The sequence below is a fragment of the Ornithorhynchus anatinus genome, chromosome 1 (assembly GCF_004115215.2).
Source record: "Ornithorhynchus anatinus isolate Pmale09 chromosome 1, mOrnAna1.pri.v4, whole genome shotgun sequence".
Taxonomy (NCBI): Eukaryota; Metazoa; Chordata; class Mammalia; order Monotremata; family Ornithorhynchidae; genus Ornithorhynchus; species Ornithorhynchus anatinus.
Window position 1 is genome coordinate 114,996,097 of NC_041728.1, and position 23,226 is coordinate 115,019,322.

Below are 23,226 nucleotides of genomic sequence, written 5' to 3' on the forward strand. Positions count from 1 at the left end.
GCACATCACACTGTGTATGCGATTCCCGAATTCAGTCATCAGCATACAGTAGGTACTGATCAATAATCAGTCGTATTTATTGAGTGCTTACTGTGTGCAAGAACACTGTACTAAGCACTTGGGAGAGTACAGTATAACGGAGTTGGCGGACACAATCCCTGCCCACAAAAGCCTGAAATGGCCAGTGTTTCCTAATGGATTGGAAATACATCCCGACACCGGCATCCTCGCACATAACAATGTAAGATAGGTTAAGGAGGATTAGACCTACTTTGGGGAAAAACTCCGAGGCAACAAGGAGCGTGTTTAACTTCTGAATAATCTGAAATGCCAGTTGAGTTGGCCAGTGTTAGCATTCAGTCCTTTAATATGAGTTGCCTACTGTTAAAGAGTTTACATTCCAGTTTGTTACTTCTGAGCCAGCAAAGATTGAGAATCTCTTGAAGGTAGCCAAATCCATTCCTGTCAGGGAAGCAGTGCCTGCTGGTTTAATAGTAACTATGTTCCCATTAGTCAAAGATATTTAGAAAGGACAGATAGGGTTACCAAATGCTGAAAAGAACACAAATAGGATTTTTGAAAACCAATTAAGATACAGTTGACTTAGTCCAAAGCGTACCATTTACCAGTAGAGTACTTGGCTGAAAAGAGAAGATTGTAGATTGGAGACATCAAAGCCTGGAGGGAATTTGTTAAAATTAAAGCAATTCTAGCAATTATAAAGGGTAAATAGTCCCAATCCTTTACTCACGATGGCAAATAATCCTTCCGGTTGGCAGAAACCAATCTAATAAGGTTTTATTATCAAGTAACCGATGATTCGTGTACTCCTTCTGGTGGAACTAGAACTCCTTTAACAAAAGGATGTGTGGATAAGCTGGGAGCAGACTAGCGAAAGCCAGTCTGCTCAGCAATCAGGGTAGATTAGAAGAGTGAGTACAGAGAAGGTTATAGATATGGCTTTATAAATGATCTTGTGATGTGTTTTGGTTTGTCTTTGTACTTTCCTATGTTTTCCTACAGTGTTTTCCTGATATATCTGGCCTTTTCCCACGCTGGTCTCTTTAAAGCTGCCAAGGTTCCCGGTAGATAGCTACGATTTGCTCCTCCTCCTGGAGCTTCCTGAGGCAATTTACCCTTGCTTACCCCGACCTCAGAAAACCTTTCCTCTCATGAGCCTCTTCCTACTCACATACAAACCACCAGTCATTCACCTGCCCGGTTGGTATTTTAAGCCGTACGGCTGAACAGTGGAGTGATTCATTACAGAACTGTTGACTTAAAATTCCGAATGATTTCTTTCTGAATAATAATGCAGTAGGACATGCTTCACGGAACGCCTAACCACGTAATGGAGGCCATCCAACCTTCAAATAGAGGCAGACGTACACATTCATACATAGGCTGTCTTGTTTCCCCTTTGGCAAAGAAGCCCTTTTTTCATCTCTCTCGGCACCGCCCTTACAAGTTTAATCGTTCCGTAGAGTTTAACGGGAGTTTGGGGGAGTCTGAAGCCTGTCCCTGGAGCAATAGCTGTCCCAGGACTTCTGCAATTTGAGAGGCCCAATTTTGGGGTTGGTGCCATTAAGCATTTTACTCTGTGCCAGGCACTATATTGTGTTGAGGAAGTTGATGCAAGATAATAAAATAGAACTCAGTCCAACATGAGCCTTCCAATCATAGAGGGAGATGTGATATTTCATCCTCATTTTATAGAGAAGATGAAGAGGATCAAGTCACTTGACCTTGGGCACAGACAAGGGGCACAGCCAGTGGTTAGTACCAGGCATAGCTGGGGGTAGAATTGGGCTGACCACAAAAGACAGCACATGTGCTCAATAAATGCCATTGATTAATGGGCCTCCCATACTGAGTGTTATGACTCAACATTAGATAGTTCAACGTCCTACTTTGGGATTACCACCTGCATTGCAAATCCCAGGAGTACTTGGGGTTTTAGGTCCCTTCTCGGTCCTCTAGACTATAAGCTCCTGGTGGGCAGGGAACGGGTTTACCCACTCTGCCAAACTGTTCTCTCTGAAGCGTTTAGTACAGTGTTCTGCGCACAGCGCTATTGATGCCCTTCTACTTGATTTATTTTGTTGTTTGTTTCCCCATTTCTAGACTGTGAGCCCATTGTTGGGTTGGGATTGTCTCTATCTGTTGCCATCCTGTACTTTCCAAGTGCTTAGTACAGTGCTCTGCACACAGTAAGAGCTCAATCAATACGATTGAAAGAATGAATGAACAATAAGTGCTCAGTAAATACCATTCAGTGATTAATCGATTCATTCTTCTACTCCCCCATCCTGCCCTCACCTACCTCACCTCGCTACTCTACTACAACCCAGGCCACACACTTCACTTCGCTAGTGCTAACCTTCTCATTGTACCTCGATCTCGTCTATCTCGCCGCTGACCTCTCACCCACGTCCTGCCTCTGGCCTGGAACTCCCTCCCTCATATCCGACAATTATTCTTCCCCATCTTTCCAAGCCTTATTAAAGGCCCATCTCCTCCAAGAGACCTTCCCTGACTAAGCCCTCCTTTCCTCCTCTCCCACTCCCTTCTGCGTCACCCTGTCTGTCTGTCTCCCCCTCTAGCCTGTAAACTCAGTGTGGGCAGGGAATGTCTGTTTATTGTTGCAGTGTACACTCCCAAGTGCTTAGTACAGTATTCTGCACACAGCCAATCGCTCGATTGACTGACTGACCTCTTTCCCAATCAGCAGGGTGGGAGGGGGAGAGTCCCATTTAGTAAGCCTGTCTCAGAGCCACAGGGACGAGCCAAATAGGATCGGGCCTTCTGTCCAGGCTTCTGCCTCCCCAGGGCCCTGTAACCCGTGGGACGTGGATCTGGTCACACTCAGGGAGGCAGAAGAGGCCAATTCCCACCCCCCTGATGACCAAGGAAGAGAAGATCTAGTCACTGAATTTTTTTTTTTGCCATCTTCTCTACAAACTCCCCTTACTAACCGAAGAGTTTGTTCAGCTGAAGCTAGGCCAACCAGGCACCGACCACACCAAAGACAGAGCCGATGGTATGAGGACTAACAGGTGGCTGAAATCCCTTCCGATCCAGTCAGCTGATGGGCGGGTTATTTATTCAGGCTTTCAATTATCAGAAGAAGTTCAGGCCTGATTACTTTAGATTATTGATGTTCCACTCTAATAACAAGAATAAAATATATCATGCCTTTATCCCGAGTTCAAAGAACACTGAGCTTCAGAACATCCCTATGAGGTAGGTTGGCAAGTAATACTGTCTCCATCCCATTGAATAGATGGGGACACTGAGACATGAGGAGATGAGTTATTTAGGACCTCCGAGTGGGTCACTGCTGTTAGCAGTATTATAAAGCGGGGCTTCTAGCTTCCAGTACAGGACTCTCTCCACTAGAACATGTTGTTAGCCTCTACTACTTACAGGAACACCCTCGGTGACGAGACCAAAAAAAAAAAAAAATTAACAGCATGTCCTCATATTAACATAGTGTTCAAATTATGTGCAGCATTATGTGACTGTAAGGGAAAAAGGTGTCCATGCCCAGAACATAGTGCAATGATACTTATTCTGAAATTTCTAGATTTCAAAAATATGGTACAGGCCAGTCGGTAAAAGTTGCATTTTGATTACTCTAATCTTAATGCTGTCCATTTAGAAGAAATGGAATGCAAGAGACAGCATGATAAATGTGTACTTGGACTAACCTGACCTATTCAGAGTACCTGAGGAGCCTGTAATCTGTAACATCCATTTTAGAAATAATAAAATGAAGATCTATAATCTTTCAAGGGTCTTTAGAAGAAGAGGAAGTTTCATGTTTTTTAATCGAGAATCTGGGCAAATTGGGCCATTGGTAATTCTGGGAATTTTGTGCATTGGATAGTGCTTAAAGTGCATATGCCTATATGTATTGTATATACCACGTGCATCTACAATATACAACTCTATGTTTTGGAGCAGTTTGACAATTCACTGGGTTTGGCTTGTCCTTCCAGTAGCCAGGTTAATACAGTTAGTTATGGTACTTTTATTCATTCATTCAGTATTATTTATAAAGCACTTACTGTGTGCAGAGCACTGTACTAAGCACTTGGGAAAGTACAATACAACAATAAAGTGACAGTAGGTGCCCACAACAAGCTCACAGTCTCGGGGGGTGGAGGGGCAGATAGTAATAAAAATAGACAATAATACAAATAAATAAAATTGCATATGTATACAAAAATGCTGTGGGGCTGGGAAATGGGTGAAGAGCAAAGGGAGCAAGTTAGGGTGATGCAGAAGGGAATGGGAGATGAGGAAAAGTGGGGCTTAGTCTGGGAAGTTCTCTTGGACGAGAGGTGCTTTCAGTAAGGCTTTGAAGTGTGGGGGGCTGAGGGGAAAGAGTAATTGTCTGGAGGGTGTACCAGGCCAGAGGTAGGATGTGGGCCAGGGCTCGGTCGCATGGGGAGACAGGCGAGATAAAGGCAAAGTGAAGCGTTTAGTACAGTGTTCTGTTCTGTACAGGGGAGCAAATTATGCGGGCTGAGTTGTAGAAGGAGAGAAGCTAATAAGGTAGGAGAGGACAAGGTGATGGATTGCTTTAAAGCCAATGGTGAGGAGTTTTTGTTTGATATGGAGGTGGATAGGCAACCACTGGAGACTTTTGGGGGGAGGGGGCGGTGATATAATGGTGGTATTTGTTAAGCGCTTACTATGTGCAAAGCACTGTTCTAAGCGCTGGGGGATACAAGGTGATCAGGTTGTCCCATGTGGGGCTCACAGTTTTAATCCCCATCTTACAGATGAGGTAACTGAGGCACAGAGAAGTTAAGTGACTTGCCCAAAGTCACAGCTGGCAAGCGGCGGAGCCGGGATTAGAGCCCATGACCTCTGACTCCCAAGCCCGGACTTTTTCCACTGAGCCAGTATGTAGAAAGATGATTCATTCATTCAGTCATATTTAGTGAGCACTTACTGTGCGTGGAACACTGTGCTAAGCACTTGGAATGTACAATTCGGCAACAGAGACAATCCCCTGTCCAACGACGGATGATCTGGACAGGGGAGTGAAGTATGGACTAGAGTGGGGAGAGGCAGGAGGTTGAAAGGTAATCAAGGAGCTATAATATACTATGACAAAAGTGTGACGTGGCATGGCCTAGAAGAGCATGGGCTTGGGAGTCAGAGGACCTGGGTTCTAATCCTGGCTCCACCACTTGCCTGCTGTGCAACCTCCGGCAAGTCACTTATCTACTCTGTGTCTCAGTCCCCTCACCAGCAAAATGCGGATTCAATATCTGTCCTCCTTCCTACTAAGACTGTGAACTCCTTGTGGGACCTGGTTATCTTGTATCTTCCCCAGTGCTTGGTACAGTGCTTGGCATGTAGTAAGAAACATTTAAAAAATACCAGTTATTTATTAAACCCTGAGGCAGTAGCACTTTTGTACTCTCCCAAGTGCTTTGTACTTATGCACAGAGTAAGTTTTTCAATAAATAGCACTGATAGATTGAATTCATATACTAAAGTGGACATTTATGGGAATCCTTGACCACTGGGGTATTTAGTGCATTTCTGCCTACATTATTCATGGTGATTGCATCTTGGTTAAAATTTGTCAGCATTTATGCTGAATTTTTTTCATTGGCAGTTTGTTTTGTAACCATTTTGTTGTTCATTTAAAGAAAGCGGAACTGAAGTGCAACTTAGACTATAGGACAAGGACTATGTCCAACCTGATTCACTTGTATCTACCCCAGCACTTAGAACAATGCTTGACACATAATAAGTGATTAACAAATATCACAGTTATTATTACTACATAGGAAGTATATTTCTTGTATGTGTGTTCTCTGCTTGTATGCGCGCATGTGTGTATGTGTGCTGTCCTTCAGATTTGAAAAGGACTCAGGTGAGGGTAAAATGTAAAAGTTTTTAGAAAGAAATAATGTTGAGGCCAGGAACTCTGAGCAAGTGTACTGAAGAGTGGATTGACACAGATTAGCGAACACCAGCACTGTGCTTATCCTTGGATGTCCCTCTGACACCTCAAATTTATCATGTCCAAAACTAAACTCCTCATCTTCCCACTCAAACCTTCCCCTCAACTTTCCTATTTGTGTAGTCAACACCACCACCATCCTTGCTTAACAAGCCCATAACCTTGGCATTGTCCTCTACTCATTTCTATCACTCCACACATTCACACAGATTGAACCCTGTAGGTTCTACTTCTGCAGTGTCTCTGGAATTCATTCATTCCTCTCCATCCAAACCATTACCGGTCTCTCCATCCAAACCACGACCTCTCTGATCCAAGCACTTGCGTTATTCTATATTTACTGCTGCATCGGCCTCCTTACTGATTTCCCTGCTTCCTATTTCTCGCTTCTCCAAATTATTCTTCACTCTGCTGCCTGGATCATTTTTTTTTCTCAAAAAATGTTCAGTCCTTAACTTCCCCGCTCCTCAAAAACCTCCAGTGTTTGACCATCCACTTTCTCATCAAATATAAATGCCTTACCGTTGGGTTTTAAATCCTCTGGAGAGTCCACGGGACTAAAGTCCTGTAGACCGTAAGCTCGTAGTGGGCTGCGAATGTGTCTGATCAGTCCATTATATTTATTGAGCGCTTACTGTGAGTAGAACAGTGTACTAAGTGCTTGGGAGAGTACAGTACAGCAATAAACAGACACATTCCCAGCCCACAACAAGCTTACGGATTTGGCCAGCTGTTATATTATGCTCTCCCAAGCATTTGGTACAGTGCTCTGCACACAGTAAGCACTCACTAAGTGTGATGGATTGATTTAAGGGATTCATTCAGCTCTCTCCCCTTTACCTTTGCAGATCTCCTTGAGAACTCCAACCCACACATTCCGCTCTTCTGCCGACCTACTCTCTCTACCTCGATCTCATCTGTCCCACCGTTGACCCCTGATTTACATCCTCCCTCTGGCCAGGAACTCCCTCCCTTTTCCTATCCAACAGTCCATCACTCTCCCTACCTTCAAAACCCTCCTAAAATCATATCTCCTTCAAGAGACCTTCCCTGACCAAGCCCTCATTTCCCCGACCCACTCTCCCCCGTCTGTGTTGACTCTGCACTTGGCCGTGTGCCTGTTAAATATCCTTATACTCTATTATTTCTCCATTCTGTAATTTCTTTGAACACCTATCTCCCCAACTATATTGTCCGCTCTTAGTGGTCAGGGGTTATCTCCCAACTATATCGTATGCTTCCATGTGCTTAGTACAGTGCTCTGCATACAATAAGTGCTCATTAAAGTCCACTGATTAACTGAATGATAGAAGGTTAGTATCAAGGGCGAAATTTTGTTCCCTTTCTGGGCCCCGTGTTTAATTTTTAAAGTAGAGTTCACAAAAGCTTGTAGCACATATTTCAAAATTTGAATCATCTTAAAGGAAATTAAACTTTACAAATCAGGACTCTAACCACTTTTTTCCTCCTGAAACGCCACTAACTGCTATATAAGATGTGATTATGGAGCAGAAGGAAGCAACTGAATATCATTGTACCTATTATACTATTTTGTTGACTGCCCATTGGGTGCAGCACACTGTACTACACTCTTGGAAAGTACAAAACAATCAAGCAACACCTTCTCTGCCCACAAAGAATTTAGACTCTAATGGGGAAGACTGGCTTAACAGTATTTACAAAGAGAGTACTCAAAGCAAAGCAAATCTGTTAGTAGTTGGAATTTGGATTTTTTAATTTGAAGTATTTTTTTCCTCTCTGTAAACGAATTGACTCTGTTAAAATTGCAGTCAAGCAGTGGATTTGCAAAAGGACCACAGCATGTGTATAATTGTGGTATTTAAGTGTTTCTTTTGTGCTACGCACTATACTAAGCTCAGGGAAAGATAAAGGTCTTCAAATCCCACATGGGACTCACGTTGCAAGTAGGAGGGAGACTAGGTATTGAATTCCCTTTTTACAGATGAGAGAACTGAGGCCCAGAAAAGTTGTGACTTGCCCAACCAAGATAATAATGACAATAATAATAATCATCATATTTGTTAAGTGTTTACTATGTACCAAGAACTGTCCTAAGCACTAGGCATCACAGAGGACTCACAGTTAAGATTTAATCCCCATTTTTACAGATGAGGGAATTGAGGCACAGAGAAGTTGTGACCTGCCCAAGGTCACACAGCAGACAAGTGGTAGAGCTGGAATTAGAACCTAAGATCTCTGACTCCCTAGCCCAAGCTCTTTCCACAAGGACACACTGCTTCTGGGATGGAGGTGGGTGGGTGGCAGGGCGGGGTGGGAGGGCGGTGGGGAAGAGAGAGCTTTTTCATTCAAAGATTTACCAAGTGTGAATGCAGGTGGGCCTGGAAAGACCAGTGCAGAACTGACAACCCAGATTACCTCCTGTATATATATATATCTTTACGTGATGTCTGATTTTCTGTTTGCAGTACCCAGTGCTGGTTTTGATTTTGCTTCTTAGTTTCACAGTCTCCTCAAAGCTTCTGCTCAGTTAGAGACACTCCTTTCTTGATCACAGCATGCCAGACTGGTTTGTCTGAGTCAGAATTGTCACAAACTGATAGGGGTGATGCTGCACTGCCTGAAACCGAGCTCTACTATATCCTTAAAGTGTTTCCTCACCTTCTGTTGCTTTTGGTTGTCCCATTTCAGCTAACCGTACAAGATGTTTGGGCATTATACTGTCATCTATTCTCCTCACACTTCCCACCCAGCACAGTTACGTGTAGGTCAGCACTGTGATTCTGTCGACTGTCACTTTGATCTGAAGCCTGCTGGTGTGTTGCTGCAAATTGGGAATTGACCATAAAATATTACTGTTGGTGCTTTCTTTAGTTGCCCGAGAGATAATATTTACTCAGTACTTATTTGGGGCAGATTAATGTACTAATCAATCGGGAGAGTACCGTAGATTTAGTAGACACAATCCCTGCCTTCAAGGATCTTACAATCTAGTGAGTGATGCTCTACTCCCCTGACTTCTGTGCACCCTCTAATGTATTCTTCCAGGCTTGTCATTGTATGGAAAAATATTTTTTGGAACCGTTCTGTACTTTAATCAGTCAATCAACTGATAATATTTATTGAGTGCTGTCAGACCATTGTACTGAGCACTTGGGAGAGTACAATATAGCTGAGTTGGTGTACATGTTCCCTGTCCACAGCTGACTCTCAGTCTAGTGGGGGAGACAGACAATATAAATAAATTATGGATATGTACTTAAGTGCTCGGGGGCTGAGGGAGGGGTAAATAAAGGATGAAAATCCTAGTGCAAAGGTGATGCAGAAGGGAGTGGGAGAAGAGGAAATGAAGGCTCAGTCATGGAAGGCCCCTTGAAGAAGATGTACCTTCAATAGGGCTTTGAAGGTGGCGATCATCTGTTGGATATGAAGAGGGAGAGAGTTCCAGGCCAGAGGTAGGATGCTGGCAATGGATTAGCACCGAGATGGAAGAGTTCGAGGTAGAGTGACTAGGTTAGCATTAGAAGAGTGAAGTGTGTGGACAGGGACTGTGTCTGTTTATTGTTGTATTGTACTCTCCAAAACGCTTCATATAATATTGGCACACAGGAAGGGCTCAATAGATACAATTGAATGAATGAATAGGAAATCAAGAAGATAAGGTAGAAGGGGAAAGATGATTAGGTGCTTTAAAGCCTATGGTAAGGACTTTCTGTTTGAAGTGAAAGATGATGGGTAACCATTGGAGCTTCTTGAGGAGTGAGGAAGCATGGACTGAATGGTTCACGATTTGGGCGGCAGGGTGAAGTGTGGACTGGAGAGACGAGAAGCCAGGAATTCAGCGAGGTGGCTGATGCAGTAGTCAAGGTAAGATAGGATAAGTGCTTGGATCAGCTTAGTAGCAGTTTGAATGGAGAGGAAAGGGCAGATTTTAGCAATGTTATGAAGATTGAATGAACGGGATTTGATAACAGATTGAATATGTAGGTTGAATGAGCCAGTTGAGCTGAGGATAACACCAAGGTTGCAGGTTTGTGAGATAGGGAGGATGATGGTGCTGTCTACAGTGATGGGAAAGGCATGGGAAGGGCAGAGTTTGGGTGGGAGGATGTTTTGTACATATTCAGTTTGAGGTGTCGGAAGGACATACAAGTAGAGATATCCTGAAGGCAGGAGGAAATATGAGACGGCAGAGGAGAAGAGAGATCAGGACTGGAATATAGATTTGAGAATCAGCTGCATAAAGATAGTAGCTGAAGTCACGGAGAGAATGAGTTCTCTAAGGGAGTGGATGTAGATGAAGAATAGAAGTGGATCCAGAACCAAGCCTTGAGGGGCCCCCACAGTTAGGGGATGGGAGGCTTAGGAAGAGGCTGTAAAAGAGACTGAGAGGAGGAGAACCAGGAGAAGACAGTGTCAGTGAAGCCGAGTTTGGATAATGTTTCCAGGAGAAGGGGGTGGTTGACAGTGTCAAAGGCAGCTGAGAGGTCGAGTAGGATTAGGCTGAAGGAGAGGCTGTGGGATTTTTCAAGCAACAGGTCCAGTGCTTTGCACACGGTAAACACTCAAATATGTTTGATCGATTGAAGGAGATCATTGGTGACCTTCGACAGGGTAGCTTCAGAGGAGTGAAGGAGGTGGGAATCAGATTGGAGGGTGTCGATGAGAGAATTGGAAGAGAGCAAGTTGAGGCGGCAGGTGTAGGCACTTCACTCAAGGATTTTGGAGAGGAATGGTACAAGACAGATGGGGCAATAACTAGAAATGGAGGGAGCCGTGGTGTCAAAGGAGATTTGTTTTTTAGGATGGGCAGACATGAGCATGTTTGAAAGCAGTGGGGTAGAAGCCATTAGAGAGTTAACAGTTGAAGATGGAGGCTGGGGAGAGAAGCAGGGAGGGGGAAAGCATTTTGAAAATTGTGAAGAGATGGGGTCGGATGTGCAGGGGTGGGGGTGGGGTGAATTTTGAAAGGCTGCTGATCCTCTTTTGAGATACTTCTGGGAAAGATGGGAGAGTTGAAGAAGGGGCAGGAAAAGGGAGGGACGAGAGAGGAGCAGGGGAGATTTTAGGGAGATCTCCCCTCATGACTTCAACTCTCTTAAGGTATGTGTCCTGGTAAATAAGGGCAGGAAATGGGGGAGACTGGGTCTTAATACTTACAGAAATAGAAATGTAAGCTGTTAATAAGCTTGAATTAATTTTTTAAAACTTGGATTATTTTTCTTTATTTTTTAAGCTGCTTGCAACTTTGTTTTGACTTGCCTAATATATGAGTTTTAGGCAAAAGATGTTGAAAAGAAATGCAGACTTTAAAAAAAAAAAAAAAAGCATTCAATTCAGGGTCAAAGTGGTTTGTGACATTCAAAGACTAAATTAGTTTTGGGATGCTAGTTTTTTAAACTCAAATTGCTTTGAAATCCTTAGTGTATTTACAGGAGGGAGCTTGGAAGAGTTCAGGACTGGGGATCACTGTCACTGGCCTGCTCTGTGAACTTGAGCAAGCCTCTTAACTTCTTTGGGCTCAGTTTTCTCATCTGTAAAATGGGCATAAGATAGACTGCGAGGCCTGTGTGGGGCAGGGACTGGTTCCTGTCTGACACCTTGTATCTACTACAATGCTTAGCACAGATTATTTAATACATGACATCATCTTTATTATTATATTGAAAATATTATCAATGATTTTAATGTCATCAAGATCATTCTTAGATCAATGCTGTTTCTTATTCACTGTGCATATTGTTGATATTTCCTCTTCACATTTTTAGAATAAAAATTCTAAGCAAGGACTTGAAAAACCAACAGGAGGAGTTGCAGAGTGCCAATGAAAAGCTGAAACGTTTTGAGGAGAAGTTAGAAGTTGCCCACAAACAAGCACAACATTTCAGGTGAGCTTTTCGGGTGACTTTGAGAGAATCGATATGGTAGACTGCCAGAAATTTGGAAGAAGTATCCCAAATCTCTGTGGGAGTTCCCAGTTTATCCTCAACAGCAGCTAAAGGAAAAGAAGAATCCCTTTGCCTCCGATTTCAAGCGGACAGGCTCTGCCCAGCATCCCCTTACTCCTGCTTTCAGATATGTTGGTGAGATGTGATGAGGACCACCTGCCCCAGAATGGTACTAATGACTCCCTTTATGGTACCCTACACGCGGTTACTGCCAAGCATTTTTAACCTTTGAGGGAGAGGGCGGTGGAAGAGGATTGCATTTATGCTCGTGACTTAAATCCCCACAGTTGCCTGTGCCTACTTAAGATGGACTATTCTCTCTGTGTGATGCTGGCAAAACTGTGCTCAAGCAAAGGGAAAAAAAATTTAAATATCAGCATGCATTCAGAGGACATGCTGAGAATTTAGATGTGGAAAGTCGGAGGCAAATCACTTCCAGAAGTGATTTCCGCCAGGCTGGGGAACCTTGTGCCGTGGTACTTGATGCGAAGAGGCGATATTGAAGTTATTGCTCTGTAGAACAGGGATTTTCATTTAGGGTGGGTGCCAAAATCAACCTGATGATGTGTTGCTGAGGGTGGGTGAAAATGACTAGAAAATGAGAAAAATTAAGAAAATATAAAAACCCCCAGAAATTAATTATGTTATCATTCGAGTCTGCCTACTCCTTTAGATTGTAAGCTCCTTGTGGGCTGGGAACATGTTTACTGGCTCAGTTACACTGTTACTCTCCAAAGCAGTGCTCTGCACGTGGTAAGCGATCAATAAATGTGAATGATTGATGAAGCATGTCGTTAAGGTAATGTATATTTTGAAAGAGACCCTGGGAAACGTGGGTCTTCTGGGTGATGCAAAAGGGAGTGAAAGAAGAGGAAAAGAGGGCTTAATTAGGGAAGACCTCTTGGAGGAGTTATGCCTTCAATAAGGGTTTGAATGTGGGGTAGAGTAATTGTCTGTCAGATATGAAGAGGAGGGAGTTCCAGGCCAGAGGCAGGATGGGGACGAGAGGTCGGTGGCGAGATAGATGAGATCGAGGTCCAGTGAGTAGGTTGACATTAGAGAAGCAGAGTGTGTGCACTGGGTTGTAGTAGGAGAGTAGCGAGGTGAGGTAGGAGGGAGCTGAAGTGCTGTAATAATAATAATTATGGTATTAAGTGCTTACTACGGGTCAAGCATTGTTCTAAGCACTGGGGTAATTGGAAGATAATCAGGTCGGACGTAATCTCTGTCATTCATGGGACTCATAGACTAAGGAGGGAGGAGAACAGCTATTGAATCCATTTTTCAGAGGAGGAAACGAAGCACAAAGTGGAGTGATTTTCCCAAGGTCACATGGTAGACAAATGGCAGAACCTGGATTAGAACCCAGCTTCTCTGACTCCCAGGTCCGTGGTCTATGTGGCTGTGCAAATCCTTTTTTTCCAGGCAGTGAAAGGCTAAATGCAAGGGGGATGTAGTTAGCCTTGATCATTCCCTCTCCAACACTAGGAGGGATGTCAGAATGTTAGCAGCTTGCAGAGGTTCACCCCTGCAAAATCAAGCAATCATATCTATTGAGTGCTCACTGTGTGCGAAGCACTGTACTAAGCGCTTGGGAGAGTACATTATAATAGAGTTGGTAGACATGCTCGCTACCCACAATGAGGTTACTGCCTAAAGGGGGAGACAGACATTTATATAAAGGAATAAATTATGGATATAATAATAATGTCGGTATTTGTTAAGCACTTACTATGTGTAGAGCACTGTTCTAAGGGCTGGGGTAGATACGGGGTAATCAGGTCATCCAACGTGAGGCTCACAGTTAATCCCCATTTTACAGATGACGTAACTGAGGCCCAGAGAAGTGAAGTGACTTGCCCACATTCACACAGCTGACAAGTGGCAGAGCCGGAATTCGAGCCCATGACCTCTGACTCCCAAGCCCGGGCTCTTTCCACTGAGCCACGCTGGATATGTACCTAAGTGCTCTGGGGCTGAAGGAAGAGCGAAAAAAGCGTGCAAATCTGAGTTCGAGGGCGACACAGAAGAGAGTGGGAGGAGAGGAATTGAGGGCTTCATCAGGGAAGGCCCCTTGGAGGCCAAGTGCCTTCAATAAGGCTTTGAAGATGGTGCGAGTGATGGTCTGGGCTCAGCAGGTCGCATAACTGATGATTGAGATCCAGGGCTCTGATGCAGTGGACCCGTGTGTTTAATTCTATAGAAAATACTGAAAATGTTCATCAGAGGAGTTCTCAGGTCCCATCTTTAAAAAGGTCAGTTTCCTTCTTGGTCAAGGGAAATATTGGTTAAAATATCCTAGCGAAAAGCCATTTATCCCCGGTGAGTAACAATGTATGCTAGGCTAATAGAAAGAATGTCGATTTTATTTATTTTGCCTTGCGGACAGGCAATGTATCGTCACATAGTTAATCTGTACTTATTAAGAGTTTACCAAAGTGCAAGGCTTAGTGGAAAAAGCATGGGCCGGGGAGTTGGAGGACCTGGGTTTTAATCCCACTTCTGTCACTTGCCTGCCGTGTGAGCTTGCGCTAGTCACTTAAATGCTCTGGCTCCAGTGGAAAGAGCACGGGCTTTGGAGTCGGGGGTCATGAGTTCGAATCCCAGCTCTGCCACTTGTCAGCTGTGTGACTGTCGGCAAGTCGCTTAACTTCTCTGTGCCTCAGTTACCTCAACTGTAAAATGGGGATTAAGACTGTGAGCCCCACGTGGGACAACCTGATTCCCCTGTGTCTACCCCAGCGCTTAGAACAGTGCTCTGCACATAGTAAGCGCTTAGCAAATGCCAACGTTATTATTATTATTCAGTTTCCTCGTCTGTAAAATAGGGATTAAATCCTACTCCCTCCTCCTTAGACTGTCAGTCCTACATGGGTCAGGGAACTAGGTTCAACCTAATTATCTTGTATGTTGCTCGGCCCATAGTAAGTGCTTAATGAGTTTCATAATTAGTATTATTAGTGCAGAAAACCAAGTGAATGTTCAATAAACGCTGTCAACCATCAGTGGTATTTAGTGAGTGCTTTCTGTGTGCAGAGCATGGAATTAAGCACTTGGGAAGAGTACAGTGGAGTTTATAGATCCATTCCCTGCCTTCAAGAAGCTTACAATATAATGGTCACTACTACTATAGTGTTAAAATAAAAATCTTCCTAGGGTTGGTAAATGTTTTAGACTAAATTGCACGGTTGTGCTAGATTCATGGATAACGTACTTCTGCTATCTAACGCAGTCGGTGACCTTCATCCCCACTTTTCATTCTTCTCACTTAATCTATCTGATCTATGGGTTTGAAGCTGATGCTGTTACCAATGGTAAGATTTTAACAGTGCATGTGTAAACGTGGCTCAGTGGAAAGAACACGGGCTTTGGAGTCAGAGGTCATGAGTTCGAATCCCAGCTCTGCCACTTGTCAGCTGTGTGACTGTGGGCAAGTCACTCAACTTCTCTGTGCCTCAGTTACCTCATCTGTAAAATGGGGATTAAGACTGTGAGTCCCACGTGGGACAACCTGATTCCCCTGTGTCTACCCCAGCGCTTAGAACAGTGCTCTGCACATAGTAAGCGCTTAACAAATGTCAACATTATTATTATTAAACAGCACCCTGTTCCTCGCCATGCATGTAAAAGATTGTCTCTAGCTGTGTTGTTGCATTTGTTTTTATCTGCATGCTCTGGTGCCATTTTTTTATCCTTTTGTATCGTAATCTTCTTGAAGCCTCTGCTTGTGATTGCTGCATTTCAGGCTGGTCTGCGTACTACCGAAGTCCCTCCGATGTACCCACCTTCGCCATATTGTCTAAGGGTTTGCTTCATTGTGTCTTTAAAATGTATCTTCTGTCTTTGTTGACCATTTCCCCAATTAAGTTTACCATTCAGCAACTGCTTGAGTATTCTTTGGTTCTCCTCTTCTCACGTGCTCTGCATAGTGAAGTGAGCTTTGGTTTATGCTGGTGGGTTGGCTGCGTCCAAATTCCTATCATTTATGATCCTGATTTGCCATTGGGTAACAATGATATAAGTGACACTGATAGACATGTTTAAGAAATCAGTTACAGGGTGGGTGGTCAATCAGTCGTATTTACTGAGTGCTTACTGTGTGCGGAGCACTGTACTAGCGCTTGGTAGTCTACTATATAACAGAGTTGGTAGGCACATTCTCCGTTCACAGCGAGCTTGCAGTCTAGAGGTGGTAAATCCTGATCTCTTAATCAGTTAGAACATTGCTCTCTAGACTTTCAAATTTGTTTCTGAACCTAGTTTCCCCACACTGCCATGATTGCCTTTCTCTCATGATTCAAGTTTGTACTTCCTCCATCTTGTGTCACTGCATTTAGAGAGCCCATTTTCACCCGGAACAAAAGGCTATCTGCTTTGTACCCAGTAAATCCTACATTAGATGCAGAATTAAATATAGGCATTGGAAAATGGGCTGCCTAAGGAAGAAAATTCAGTGATCCAAGCTAGTCTGTAATCTCAGCTGGGAGATAGGATGGTAGGGGCAGCTTTGACCTTCAGGAGTTTCCAAAAAAAAAAAAATGGAATCTTAGAACACCAGCTTCCAGGTCTCTTGTTGTGTCTTCACACAATAAGGTGAGCAAAACTGGATCCAGTATACAACACTAGTTTATTCTATGGGTGTTAAGGGTCAGATAAGATCTCCTTCACATGTGATACGGCCAGTTCATACGAAGAATAGACATAGGAGCATGATCAGTTTTTCAGGGCAGCTAAGTATATGAGTAATTTCCAGAACCAGATCTTCTGACAGTCAGATTTTATAAATCCATAAATACCGTGAAGACATAATAATGTTGGCATTTGTTAAGCGCTTACTATGTGCAGAGCACTGTTCTAAGTGCTGGGGTAGACACAGGGGAATCAGGTTGTCCCACATGGGGCTCACAGTCTTAATCCCCATTTTACAGATGAGGTAACTGGGGCACAGAAAAGTTAAGTGACTTGCCCACAGTCACACAGCTGACACATCTGAATGTGGCGTCATTTCTTGCCAAACTGTGCTTCTGAAAATCGTGGCTCAAGGTGTTCTTCAGTAGCCTATCCAAGAATACAACAGACTTGGAAGTTCAAGAGACCTGGAAGACAAGTTTCCTGCCTAAGAGGACCTTACGGACTAGAGGGAGAGACGGACATTAAAATAAATTATGGCTAGGTAGCTAAGTGCTGTGCGGTTGATTGAGAGTGGGTGATTATCAAGTATTTAAAGGATACAGATGCAAATGCAGAGTCATTAGGCATTCCTTCTGTGCCGATCAGGAGGAATCGCAAGGTGCTGTGTTGTAATATTTGATATAAGTATATTCTTTCCAAATCAGCCTTAATGTCTTCTTGGTCGGGGCTCAGTCTTAATTATTCCCTAGAAGACCATTTCCTGTAGATACACTCTTGGTTTCTGGAATGAATAGAGGCTGATTTTTTTTATTATTATTATTATAGTATTTGTTAATCACTTACCGTGTGCCAAGAACTGTTCTAAGCCCTGGGGTAGACACAAGATAATCAGGTTGGACACAATTCATGTCATTAATTAATTCAAGTGCATTTATTGAGCACTTATTTTGTGCATAGCACTGTACTAAGTGGTTGGGAGAGTACAATATAGTAACAGACAGTCACATTCCCTGCCCACATCGAGCTCTCACCATCTTAATCCCCATTTTACAGATGAGGTAACTGAAGCCCAGAGAAGTGAAGTGACTAACCCAAGGTCACATTGCAGGCAAGTGACGGAGCTAGGATTAGAATCCACGTCCTCTGGCTGCCAGGCCCGTGCTCTCTCCACTAGTCGAGGTTGCTTCTCAAGCTTTCTTGCCTGATGAGGGCTGCTTTGTGTAGATGTCTTAATTTCCTGGACTTAGATATTTAGCCATCAGGATGGTTTAGTGCTACTTTGTAGTTCATCGGTTATTTCTCAGAGACCCTTTGGTTGGCCTATTTGACTGTGATAGAAATTAATTTGGGGATTTATCTGAAAATCAGTCTGAAGAGATTAAATGTTAGCTCATGTCTTTGCCCAGTCTCTAAAGGTTTTTCATTTACTATATATTTTAGACAAATCTCAAGTGCACAGTTTTTCATTAGATTTACAGAAAGGTTTCCAGCTAATTATTGAGAATGTTTTACAAGGTATTTTCTCCAGTCAACAATAATAATTATTACCACTATGCAATCATTATAAAACATAATGATTATTATTGTACAAATAAGACTAGCTCATTTTCTGTGCTGGACTGAGAAATTATTGAATTGCAAAATTGGAAACTAATGGAAAGATGTTGATGAAATAAGGCATTTTGCAGGAGATTCAATTAATAATTTTCATTTCTCTGATGGATTTTATCCCCTGGAGATTTCAGAAATTCACAAAATAGACCTGGGAAAGAGAAAATAAACTAGGTAAAGAACAGTGCCATAGGACTAAAGATGGAGAGGAAAATTGACTTTAAGAGAAGATATACCCTGATCTGGCTAGGGTAAATTGGAAATTTCACCATGAGACCAGAGATGGGATTAGGGGTGATATTGAATACTGAAGCCCTTAGTACGGTGTTCAATTCTCAGTAAATACTACTAATTGATAAAATAAGAAAGGAGAGCTTGCCACTGAATGATGCACACTTTGAACCACAATGCTTTGGAGTTATTTTTGTATTATTGTCATTACAGCATGGCTCAGTGGAAAGAGTTCGGGCTTGGGAGTCAGAGGTCATGGTTCTAATCCCGGATCTGCCGTTTGCCAGCTGGGTCACTTTGGGCAAGTCACTTCACTTCTCAGTGCCTCAGTTACCTCATCTGTAAAATGGGGATTAAAACTGTGAGACCCACTTGGGACAACTTGATCACCTTGCATTTCCCCCCCCCCCCCAGCGCTTAGAACAGTGCTTTGCACATAGTAAGCGCTTAACAAATACCACCATTATTTTTAAGTGCATATATATATAAGTGCATTCTGTGTGCCTAGGACTTCGCTAAGTGCTGGGGTAGGTAAAAGGTTTGACACAGTCCCTGTCTCACATGGGACTCACTGCCTATAGGAGAGGGAGAACAGGTTTTTAATCCTCATTTTACAGATGAGGAAACTAAAGCACAAAACAGTTAAATGACTTGCCCAAAGTCACCCAATAGGCAAGTGGTGGAGCTGAGATTGGGATCCAGCTCCTCTGACTCCCAGTCCCATGCTCTTTCCACTAGATGGTTTTTCTTGTGTTCATATCTTTTGTCTTTAACTTTTTAATCTTTCCTCCTGTCTTTTAGGCTGTGAACCCCTGAAGTCCAAGGACGGTCTTATTTATCCTTTATTATATTCTTCCCCAATGCTTAGTTCAGTAGTAGTAGAAATAATGATATTTAGTGAGTGCTTCCTGTGCCCAGAACACTTTACTAAGCACTGGGAAAGAGTATGCAAGTGGGAATTAGGCACAAACCCTATCCCACCAGGGGACTCACAATCTATTACTAGAGGTAGGGGAGAAGACTTGAGATGGACTCATCAGGAGCAATGAAACAATTTAAAATAGCGTGAGACACAAGGTCAAATGCACAGTACACAAAATAGAAAACGAAGGTCATTAGGGAACTGGAGGTGCAGAATTTCAGGGTCCTGATGATTTGGAGTCCATGTCATACCCAAAGCTTCAGCGATGGCTACTGGGACCTCTAGCCTTCCAGAGGTTTTAAGAAACCCTCATCTATGGGTGCTGTTCTCCTTCCTCCTGGGGCTGTGGGAAGCAGGACGGGATGAGGTGTCCTCCGTGGTGCGGAGGGGAGCAGGTGCCAGTTTCTAGGGAGACAGTGTGGCTGGCCATAAGAGCGTGTTGGGGGCAGGCAAGGAGTTTCTCAGCCACATTAGGGGCAGCTGAGGAGCGGCAACACTGCAATTACCACATGTTTCACTTAGCTGGAGGTGTGAGGTGCAGAGAAGGCACAGAGATGACTTTTCTAGCCAGCTCAGCGTGCACAGAACACACTGGAGGTTGATAGCCAGTTCCTCGGCCACGGTGGGAGGGCCGAGGGCTTGTGTTCTTCCCAACTAGTAGTGTCTCAGTAAATACCATTGAATCAACAGTTGAATATATCCAATTTCCAAATATTCAGGCCAGTTTAACCAGATGACTGATATTTTGGCCAAAATTCTGAGAATACCTGGCTTCGGAGCAACCCAAAATCTCTGTAGGCTTTTGCCACGCATAGAAGACCAAATGTCATTTTCTGAAATAGCTTTTTCATTTAACTGGATTTTTTGAGCACTTACTGTGAGCAAAGCACTGTTCTAAACACTTGAGAGGGTACAATGAAACAAAAAACACATTCCCTGCCCACAACCTTTGGAAAGACAACTCCTCCCACTGATTGTTCAAGCATGGATTCTTAGAGAGTATCCAACGTGAAAGAAAATTGACTTCCCATTTTCTCCTCAGATGGGCCTGGCTTTGTGAAAGGAGAAGAGAGTGAGAGTCACGAGAATGACTGCAATCTGGAGGAGTTGCCACTAAGCCCCCTGTCCTCTCCACTTGTGGTGGGCTCTCTGGAAAGATCCTTTTGGTCCAGTATTACCTGAGGGCTGCATTTGGGAAAGGCACAGGGGTATGGAAAAACGCCCAATCCATGGGAAGTACACTCTCTAAAAATAGTAGGAAGGGCAGATACCCTGGCAACAGACATACCCCTCTATTCAGATCTGTCCTCATTTGAAATAGTTACAACTACCGCCTCTGTGTTAGCAAGGTTGAGCAGGTAGGCTTCTTCCAGGTCGTAAACAGAAGGGCAGTGGAGAAAGTCAATTTATTGCATTGTTCCCATATTAGCTTACTTTCCATGAAGATTCAATCTGGTAGCCTCTAGCAAGCCCCATACTTCTTCTGATGGCATTCCCATGAAGTCACTGGTGACTGACAAGAGGATGCCCGTAGACAGTTGTGAAGTATTCGGACACAGTGCAACCACTGTTTAAAAAAAAAAAGTCTTAGAAATGGAGTTCTGTGGATCTAAATTCTGTTTTCTGTGTTTCAGGTTCCATTTTTTATTTGTTCTTTTTCCTACATTTCTCTGTCAAGAATTTTCTGTGCCTAAAATCTTGGTAACAGTTGCCTTTATTCAGCCTGACCAGCGCCTCCCCCCCCCCCCCAAAAAAAATAGAAACTTCAGCGACACATTTCTCAATGCATCACTTTCTTTCAAGTCATTTCATCTAATGTTCACAAAGTAGTAATTGGCTTGTAACAACTGGTGACGGGCTCTAAGAAGGAGGACATATTTTAAGCTACCCTATAAATATCCTATATATTTGAAATGTCTGAGCTGTCCTAGAAACAAAATGTTAATAAAGCCCAGTAAACTAAAAGAGTAGCTTTGGGGTGCTGTGAATTTTAATTCATACCGGTACTTCACAATCTTTAATTTCTCCATCTGTAAAATAATGAAAATAGCTCTTGTCATTCACTTGGATAGACAGGGGGATAGAAGCAGTAATACAAACAATTGCAAAATAAGGCACCTTCATATGAGTGACATTGTTCCAAAACTTTTTTTTTTAGATGGAAGAGAGCCTCTATCCTCAAGAAGCTTGTATTCCAACAGCCTAGAAAGATGAAGCCATAAACCTCTTTCTGCCTTTGAATACACCACTAAAACTACTCTGATAATAAAAAGAACACTGGAATTCAAGAAAAAATTTTCAGTCCCACTTGCTATTTGAAAAGTTCTGATTAATCTTGTAAATATTTTACTGTTTTACAGCAAGACATTGGATCAGCATCAGTTAATCATGAAAGAAACGCTTCTGCTACTTCCCAGTACTAAAAGTGATCTAGCTAGAATCAAAAAAGAAGTATCTAATGCTTTCCAGCACTGGACTTCCCTAAAAGGAGACATTTTTCTGCAACTTAAAACCATAAGTGAAGTGGCTTTGACAGGTTTGTCATGTACTTTTAAGTTTATAATTTGACTGTTTTTGCATGTTGAAGCCGTTTCCATGGTAGGAAGTCAGAGAAGATTTTAATTTGGTCAGCAAGCAGAACCCTATTTGTTTTCCTCCTTTTCTCTTAAACGTTTTCTTTGTCGGTCTTTGGTGTTGATAGCAAACATACTTTTCTACCAAAGGCAAGTCTGAGATTGCTCGTAAAGAAATCCCCACAAAAAAAGGTTATCATCAATAATAATGGTATTTGTTAAGTGCTTACTATGTGCCAAGAACTGTTCTAAGCGCTGGGGTAGATATAAGGTTATCAGGTTGGATGCAGGCCCTGTCCCACATGGGGCTCACAGCCTTAATCCCCATTTTACAGATGAGGTACCTGAGGCCCAGGGAAGTGAAATGACTTGCCCAGGCAGACAAGTGGTGGAGCTGGGATTAGAACCCAAGTCCTTCTGGCTCCCAGGCCCATGCTCTATCCACTATGCCATACTGCTTCTACACTAAATGTTATCATCATTGGAAGAGCCAAAGGGTATATTAAACCCAGCAGCATTCTAAATTTTCACCTAGTGAGAATTGTATTTCAAAATGTAGGAAAATTAGTTAAATTAGCCTTTGTGAGCTTCCCACCAGAATCCACAAACTGCTGAAAAGGAATCTCATTTGGGGCACTGCCAACAGCAGGACTCTCCTCCTGGTCTGCACATTAATGAACAGCCTGAATTTTACTGTTTAAAAATTTGGAAAGCTTCTTTATTTGTGCCTTGGTTATTTGCCTTGCAAAAACTGAACCCACATTTGGACAAATTGGCTTGAATCTTCAATGCAAAAGGGATATTTAAAGCAGTGCTTTTTTTCTAACCAAATCAGTACTCCAGAAGAGGTGAGAAATGGTTTTCATCCCTCAACCTTTACTCTTACATCACAACAGTGGAACACACGATTCAGGCAGTGTCGTTAGAGTCTTAATGACTGATGCCTTCGTACTTGGCAAGTGGGTTAGGACAGCCTTGAAATTAATTCAGAGAAGCAAACAAGCCATCCTCCAGTGCCAGAAATGAAATGTCTGCCCATTGCTCCTCCTACCTCCAAACTCTGTGGTACAGGAGACTGGTAGGGGAAAGCAAGGGAGGGGTGACTGTCGGGACTAGAAGGGTGTGGGAAGAGGCAGAGACAGTTGGCTGAAATAGGGGCAGTTCCACAACAGTATAACCAACTTTTCTGTAGCAGAAATAAATTAGTTATGCTGTCCCCAATGTGGCGTCTCTTCCTGGTGGTCAGGTTACCTGCTTCTTGGCCTATCCAGCTCTGACCCTATCTAAACTCCTTTTCACACTTCCTTCATTTCCCTTCCACCACACACACCCACACCATGA

The 23,226-nt window shown here is 43.1% G+C and overlaps 1 protein-coding gene across 3 annotated transcripts in view; it reads left to right on the top strand.

Annotated features, from left to right (window-relative positions):
• Positions 1-23,226, top strand: part of LEKR1 (leucine, glutamate and lysine rich 1) — a 207,905-nt gene that overhangs the window by 83,474 nt on the left and 101,205 nt on the right. For all 3 annotated transcript variants that reach the window (XM_029067557.1, XM_029067580.1, XM_039912760.1), the window contains 2 exons: positions 11,737-11,856; positions 21,673-21,848. In XM_029067557.1, the coding sequence (XP_028923390.1) occupies positions 11,737-11,856; positions 21,673-21,848 (296 nt within the window). The remainder of the gene's footprint in view (positions 1-11,736; positions 11,857-21,672; positions 21,849-23,226) is intronic.